General features: G+C 45.1%; 1 protein-coding gene across 1 annotated transcript in view; it reads left to right on the top strand.

The window, feature by feature from the left end:
* Positions 1 to 7,629: 7,629 nt before the first annotated feature.
* IPPK (inositol-pentakisphosphate 2-kinase) overlaps positions 7,630 to 8,189 on the top strand; it is a 49,611-nt gene continuing 49,051 nt past the window's right edge. The window contains exon 1 of the mRNA XM_060102413.1: positions 7,630 to 7,859. Coding sequence (XP_059958396.1) covers positions 7,779 to 7,859 — 81 coding nt within the window. The 5' untranslated portion in view covers positions 7,630 to 7,778. The remainder of the gene's footprint in view (positions 7,860 to 8,189) is intronic.

Raw genomic sequence — 8,189 nt, 5'->3', positions numbered from 1 at the left:
ACTTTACCTATCTGTTCTTACATGTTGTCTACCTTTTTCATCAGTGCCTTTAGTATGTTAATCATTGTTATTTTAAATTCCTGGTCTGGTAATTCCAACATTCCTGCCATGTCTAAGTCTGATTCTGATACTTGCTCTGTCTCTTCAGACTATGTTTTTGCCTTTATTATACCTTGTTTTTGTTGAAAGGCAGACATGGTGTACTGGGTAAAAGGAACTAAATAGGTCTTTAGTGGTATAATATAAAATGTGGAAGTGGAGGAAGTCTTCAACAGTCCTATGATTAGGTCTCAGTTTTTTGTGGGCATGTTGACCTGGGATCCGATCTTCATAAGTAGCTCTCAGTTTTTTCCCCAACTTAGGTAGGACAGGATGTTTGGAGGGGGTTGAGAGTGGGGTAGTTCCCTCCTCCACATGGAAAGCTAGAAGGGGTTGAATTTGGATATTACCATTTCCCCAGGTTGGTTAGACTCTGATAGAACCCAAATAGGTTAGGCTCTGGTAAAACAGTTTCTCCTGAAGGCAGACCTTTTAGGAAGTACAGAATGCTCTGTGTGTTTCAAAATGATTACTTTTCTCCTCCTCCTGCTGGAAGCACAAGGGGATTTTTCTCCAACATTCACTGTGAGAAACCTCCTAGTGCTCCTGGAGGTAAACTTACAAAAAGTGTGGAGGTCCCCAGTGAATGGGGCCTATGGAGTTTTTAATCTCTCATACTTGTCCACACTGAGCCTCCAGCAATTAGTCAATTACAATTCAGGTTTTCCTACCCAACATTGGTTCCTGCAGATGTCTCTGCCTGAGGGTTTCTACTCCAGGAAACTGATTCTCTGTATCTGCCTGTCTCCCCAGTTTTTGTGGCAGTAATTTGCCCTGTGACCTCACTTCTTCAACAGAGCTAAGATTTGTTGATTTTCAGTTTGTTCATCTGTTTACTTGTTAAGATAGAGTGACAGTTTCCAAGGTTTTTACACGTCAGACCAGAAACTAGAAGTCCTATTTTTAATAGGCAGCACATACATATGTACAAAATTTAAAAAGGAAAAAAGGTTACACAGAGTATGCAAGGATTTTTTTTTTTTGCTAGCATCACATTTTACTCCTAGTATGTAACTGTTACCAATTTCTTGTATCCCTTCAGAGATACCCTATGCTTATGGAAATATTTGGCTGATTAGATATGTATGTTTGTGTTGTATATTTTTATATGAGTGGTGTCATAATGTACACAGTATCTTAAGATTTACCTATCTCATTTAACAACGTATCTTGCAGACATTCTTCCTTTGTAATAGCTGCATAGTATGTCTTTGATGGATAATTTAGATGTTTCCAACTTCCTTTTTTTAAAAATCTGCTATGTGCATTGCAGTTTTGTGACTTTTGTTGTGCTGAGATTTTCTTTTTAGTGGTATTATGTACATCCATAATGTACATTCACCACCCTCCATCTCCAGAACTTTTTCCTCTACCCAAACTGAAACTCTGTAGCTTTTAAACACTAATTCCCTGTTACCCCTCTCCCCAGTCCCTCGAAACCACCATTCTACTTTTGCCTCCATGAATTTGACTACTCTAGTTATTGATACCTCAATATTTTAATTTTTAATGTAGACAAAGTTATCAACCTTTTGTTTGATGGATTGTACTTTTCTGTGTTGTCTAAGATGATAATGATGCCCTGGGATGCCCTTTTTGGAAGGGTTGGGCCTCCTTAGTCATGCTGTGGCACCATCACCCTTTCCCCTGGACTTTCCTGGAGTGTAAAAGCTGGAGAAAGGAGGTGGATGGGGAGCAGAAATTCTGGGCATCAGACCCCAGGGGAGTGACTAATTCAGGTAATAGCATGCCCAACATCATATCCCTGTGTGGAAAGAGGCCAAGTTCCCTCCAACGACTCTTGACTCACCTTCCAGTCAGGATACCTTGGAGTTGGTGGGATTACCTGAGGTCAACAGTTCAGGTGGCCTGAATATCCTGGAGTCCACACTCAAGAACACCTGCCTAATTCTATGTAGTTGAGCATCCTGAGGCCACTGCATGCAGAGCTTTATTATTTTTTTCTAATTACAAAGATAACTCATACCTTGTATGCAAAATTCAAATGTTACAGACACATGTAGTGTAGTCAGTGCACATCACCTGTGATCCCATCCCCAAAGAAAATCTCAGTACACAGCAAGGCACCTATTTCTTTTTTTTTTTTTTAGGTTTGTTTGTTTATGTATTGATTTTGGCTGTGCCAGGTCTTAGTTGTGGTTTGTTTGTTTGTTTATTGATTTATTTATTTATGTAGGCTGCGCCGGGTCTTAGTTGCAGTAAGTCGGATCTTCGTTGCAGCATCTTTTGGTTGCTGCATGCGGGATCTTTAGTTGCGGTATGTGGGCTTCTTAGTCACAGCATGCATGTGGGATCTAGTTCCCCGTTGAGGGATCCAACACGGGCCCCCTGCATTGGGACTGCGGACTCTTACTCACTGGACCACTAGGGAAGTCCCAGGCACCTATTTCTTGATTGTTTTTCTTTTCCATTCAAAAACAAACACCTATTTCTGTATTAAACATATCATGGCCATCTTTCCATATTCATACATAGTGATAGATCTATCTAATTTAAAAAGTATTAAGAATGTATTCATTTAAATTTTTATTACAGAAGTGTTACATGAATACATACTCTGAGTCAACAACATACAAATATAAGAGGAAAGTAATATTCTTCTTTCGTTTCTCCTGCTCTCCTCTTCCCAGATGGGAAAATTTCCTTTCCCTTTTCTTTGCATTTACACACAGACACAACACATACACACGCACTTGTTTCACTTAACCATAGACCTTGAACATCTTTCATGTCAGTACAGATCTAACTCATTTCCTTACTGCCTGTATAATTTTCAAGTATACCATAATTCAGTGGTTCTGGGATTCATGTGGGGAAGTTGTTAGAACACGGGTTGCTAAGCCCCCCTGCAAGTCTTCTGCTGGGGTGCACTGGTGCAGCCTGAGGCTGTCCTGAGGTGCCCACATTGGTAACCAAGTCCTGTCCATCACTCTTGTGTTTGTACAAACATCCTGTACATATCTCTGAGCACTGGAGGGAGGGTTTTGTAGGGTAATTTGTAGGCATGGAAATGGGTCAAAGGGGATTAGCTATAGCTACAATACTTTTAATGATATGGCCAAACTGGGCTCCAACAATGCAGACCCTCTCCTCCACAGTGCACATGTCCTGCCTGTCCCTTGTATACCACCCATATCAAACACTGTGCAAAATTGCTTTTATTTTGCCAGTTTGATATATATTTTAAGATATATACTTATTTTAATTATTTAATTATGAAAGAAGCTGAACAATGAACGCCTTCCTTTTTGTGAACTTTTAATTTTGGATTTTAGATTTATAGAAATGTTGCAAGATAGTACCAAGTTCCCAAATGCCCTATCCCAACTTCCCTCCATGTTAACATACCTAACTATGGTACATTTCCCAGAACAAAGAAATTAACAGTGATCCATTACTATTAACTAAACTCCAGATTTTATTTGGATTTTACCAGTGTTCCCACCAATGTCCTTTTCTGTTCCAGCATCCCATGTTGCATTTAGGTGTCTTGTCTCCTTAGGCTCCTCTGGTCTGTCCATGTCTCCTATGACCTGGGCAGGTACAAAGACTTTTGGTCAGTTATTCTGCCAAATTTCTCGCAATTTGGGTCTGTCTGATGTTTTTCTAATGATTAGACAGGGATTATAGGTTTAGGGGTGAGGGGAATACCACAGAGGTGAAGTGCCTTTCTCATCATGTCATGTCATGTCATATCAAGGGGTACATGATATCGCATGCTTCCTTCAAAAATAAAAACTGTTTAGTAAGGAAAATTCCAGACACACATAAAAATAGGAAGAATAGAGTAAGTACTCATCACTGGACTCCCAGTCACTAGTGTTTTGCCACTTTGGTTCTGGATGGCTTTTCAGTGTGGTTGGAAGATGAGTTTCCCATCTCATCTTTCTTCCTTTTCTCTTCTCCTCTTTCCTTGCTTCCTCTATTTCCTTTTTCAAACAGAAAGGTGACACTGATTAACTGTGGTGGGAATCTTGCTGGGACCTAGATGGAGGAGCACAAAGAATCTAGACAAAATGTCCTTATGTAGGAATCCCAGCTAATGATGGCCCTTTGGTCTTTGCTTCACTTCTAGCTTTTTGTTGAAGAGGTGACTGGTCCAGCCCAGGGTACCCTTATTATTAGCTTGGACTCTAGGATCTGAGTGAAAGGAACCCAACTCAAATTGTGCAAGCAAAAGATAGAATTCACTAGCTCAGAAAATTAACATCAACTGAGTTGGACTCGATCCTCTGGCTCACTTTGTGTCCCCTTTCTTGCCACTTTCCAGCTGTTTCCCCTCTGTTGCTGCCACCTGTGGTGCCTGGATCACTGCTGACAGCGTGTGGTGACCACCCCCCACCCAGCTTCTCAGCTGAGGTTGATTCTCCCCACAGTCATTTCAGTGCAAGCCAAAGGCATGCGCTTCGTTGGATAAACCTGGATTACTTCCCTGCGCTTCCTGAACCAACCACTGGGAATGTAATTCTTGATTGCACAGCCTTGAGGCTAAAATCAAGTTCATTTAAGTCAGACCACATGGGTTAAATAAAGGAAAAGCTACTTCCCCTAATAAAAACTGGGTTGATGCTATAAAAAAGAAGGGAGTGTGGATCCAGGGTATGAAAAACAACTGATAAACCCTGTTTATCTGGGACACCTTTCTCATGTCTTTCTTTTCCAGCCTTTCCTTCTCCCAACCCCTGCAGATGAGCCCACTCTCCTTTGTGTCCCTCACTGTTTACCCCACCATGATTCTTTCAAAGCATTTGTCCCTTTGATAAGGTGGGTGTGGTCCACCCTAGGAGCATCTGTGGAGAATTTTTAAACAATCATAAAATCAAGATTTAATCTTTTAAATAACCATACACTAGTAATTCTAAACAGTGTCAGTGATAAAATGTTCCTTGGAAAAAAATCCCAACAAACCAAGATACAGAACATTTCCAGCACCACAGAGGCTTTCTTAAGGAAATGTTTTAATACTTAACAATCTGATCTGAATTCTGCATTCACAGATGCTGAGAAAATCTCAGAAATGTTTAGGGTCCCCTGGCCTTGTGGGGGTGTAAGAAGGCCTTCTCACCCTTTGTGAGTGTCCCCCCCCCCAAGTAATCCCCCAATCCCCTTGGGGATTACTTACCGCCAGGAGTGGGCTGTTTCTGCCCCCATTTCTCGACCATCCCTGGAGTGGCACCTGAGCCTACATGGGCCAGTCCTTTGGGGCCCAGGGTGGGGGAGATGTTCAAAGCTATCAGCTCATTTTCCTGACTCACTAGCTTCATTTCACTACTATTCCTAAGGCCTTGCCAGGTGCTCTAAGCTGTTCTCAGAGTAGGGTCTGCAGGTCTTTCCTTGTTGAACCACATACCTGAGGCTGGGTTTTCTTCATATACTTCAACCCTAGCAATATATTGCATCAGATTCAATGCAGAAGCAGATGTAAGACTCCAGCTATCTTCTATGAAGCCAGACTTTAAAAGAGATTTGCAAAAATGTGAAACATTTGCCACTCTTCTCTATATTTTGGGGAATTATAGCTACTTTTTAAAAAAGGGTAATGTTTATATTAAAATGAAAGTAATTTTTAAAAATTTGTTTTAATTTATAATATGGTAAACATGGAAAGATATAACCCATATTAGCAAAAGCTTTTTGAGGCCCTCAATCTTTTTTATTTTTGCCACACCACACGGCTTGAGGGATTTTAGTTCCCCGACCAGGGATTGAACTTGGGCCCTTGGCAGTAAAAGCATGGAGTCCCAACCACTGCACTGCCAGGGAACTTCCGTCAATCATTTTTAAAGAGTATAAAATGGTCTTGAGAGTAAGAGTCTGAGAATCACTAATCTAATTTAATCCTCATAGCAGCTCTATGAGGTAGTATCATTAGTCCCACATCAACAGTGAATAAATTGAGGCCCAGAGAATGGAAGAGATCTGCCCTTTGCTTCACTGCCACACTGCCATTAAGTGGCAAGGGCAGAATTCAGACCCCCTGCTCAAGGTACATCCCTCAAGATTCAACAAAACCTACTCCTCCTGTAGGCAGATCCGGGTAGGGGAGGTCCCTGGAGAAAGAAATCCAGGCATGGCTTTCTTTTTTTTTTTTATACATGGACTCCTGTATTTTTTTATTTTATTTTATTTTTATTTATTTTTGGCTGTGTTGGGTCTTCGTTTCTGTGCGAGGGGGCTTTCTCTAGTTGTGGCAAGTGGTGGCCACTCTTCATCGTGGTGCGCGGGCCTCTCACTATCGCGGCTTCTCTTGCTGCGGAGCACAGGCTCCAAACACGCAGGCTCAGTAGTTGTGGCTCACGGGCCCAGTTGCTCCGCGGCATGTGGGATCTTCCCAGACCAGGGCTCAAACCCATGTCCCCTGCACTGGCAGGCAGATTCTCAACCACTGCGCCACCAGGGAAGCCCCTGGGCATGGCTTTCTTGACATAAGAAAAGCCATTTTTGGCTTAAGTCATTTTAAGCCTGGCCACAACGCTTGCCCTTCAACAGGTCTCAGTAATGATCTTAAGAGAAAAAAAGAACAAACTGTTATCAGGCAAGAGAAGTAACAGTAGCAAAGGTAATATATCAGTAGTAAAGACTCTCAATTCTGTTTCAGTGGTAAAGAGTAGTCTGAAGTGCTCAACTACCAGATCAGTTGGGACCTAAGGGATGATGTAGACCTTTTCTGACCCTCATGACTTCATTCAACTAAAGCTTGGACTCTGACTGCCCAAGCCCTTTATGAATACGCATGTTCCCTTAGCTTAAAACTTCCTCAATTTTGCTATTTGGGGAGACACTGCTTTGGGAAAAAGCCGCAGCATTCTCCTTACTTGTTGCAAGTAATAAATCCTCCCTTCTCCCACTCTTTGTCTTCTGGCCTGACACCCACCAAAAGGCAAAGCTAGTTTTTCAGGTAACTCTCCGACAAGAGCGCCATTTAGGAGTCCACTTGCCTCTTTGAGCTACGTATCCTCATTTGTAAGTTGTGGACCACAATGTTTCTACTTCCTGGGACTACTGGGGTGATTCTGCATCAGGTAAAGAGCAAACGAGGATATTAATAACCCGATGAGTGAGAAATGTATCCCATTCTACAGAAAAGAAGGCTGAGGCCCCATGACTAAGCGGGCTCCAGCTCTAGAGACCACCCGCCCCCGGCCCGCCTGGACCGTCCCCTTCCAAGCTCTCGGCTTGCCTGGACGTCCCCCGCCCCCAGCCCCACTGGGACCCCGTGGCTCCTAGCGCGCTGGTACCACTCCAACCCCAGCCCGCCTGGACTCATGCTCCCCAGCAGGCCAGCCCTGGTCGCCGGGTGGCAGACGGCTCCTCCCGCTTGCCTCACTTCCGGCGCCCAGGCCGGAAGCCTCTCTTCCGGTTCTCAAGATCGCGCTCCGGAAGTGAGTCACTGTGCCAGCACCGAAGATGGCCGCCAGTCCATCCACCACCGTGGTCAACAGAGGAGAAGCGGGCACGAACCCGGAAGTTGCCCGGCTCGGCCATGGGAGATGTTGGGGGCGTGGCTTCCGGCGGCCAGCGCCTGCGAGTGCGGGCGGCTGGGTCTAGCTGAGGCGGCGGCTGACAGGAGCTCCTCCCCGGTCGGCTGCGGCTGGTGCCTAGGCGAACCAGCGGCCCTCAGCTCGTGGCCCCGCGAGGCTCCAGGGCCGCACCGTGGGATGGACGAGGGGAAGATGGACGAGAATGAATGGGGGTACCACGGTGAAGGCAACAAGAGCCTAGTGGTGGCCCACGCACAGGTGAGCGGTTGACTGTCGGCGCGGTTCAGGGCCCTTACCCTACTCCCAGTGTGTTCCGCGTCCCCCAAGCGCCCCCTCCGCTCAGGTCGGTTCTGCATCCCCTCAGGACCCACTACCCCCGGATCGGTTCCCCAGCAGCCCTCCTTCCGGTCGGTTGCGCGTTCCCCCAGTGTCACTGCCCCGCAATAAGTTTCGCGTCCCCCCACCATCACCCCTCCCCGGCGGGTCAGTTCCGCGTCCCGCTGGTGTCACCGCCTTCCCCCAGTTCAGTTCCGCGTCCCCCCAGCGCTCTCCTCCTCCTAGGTTGGTGCCATGTCTCCCCAGCACTCC

Source organism: Mesoplodon densirostris, chromosome 6, assembly GCF_025265405.1.
Source record: "Mesoplodon densirostris isolate mMesDen1 chromosome 6, mMesDen1 primary haplotype, whole genome shotgun sequence".
NCBI lineage: Eukaryota > Metazoa > Chordata > Mammalia > Artiodactyla > Ziphiidae > Mesoplodon > Mesoplodon densirostris.
Note: the sequence above shows the minus strand (reverse complement) of the source record. Positions and strands in the feature narration are given on the sequence as shown.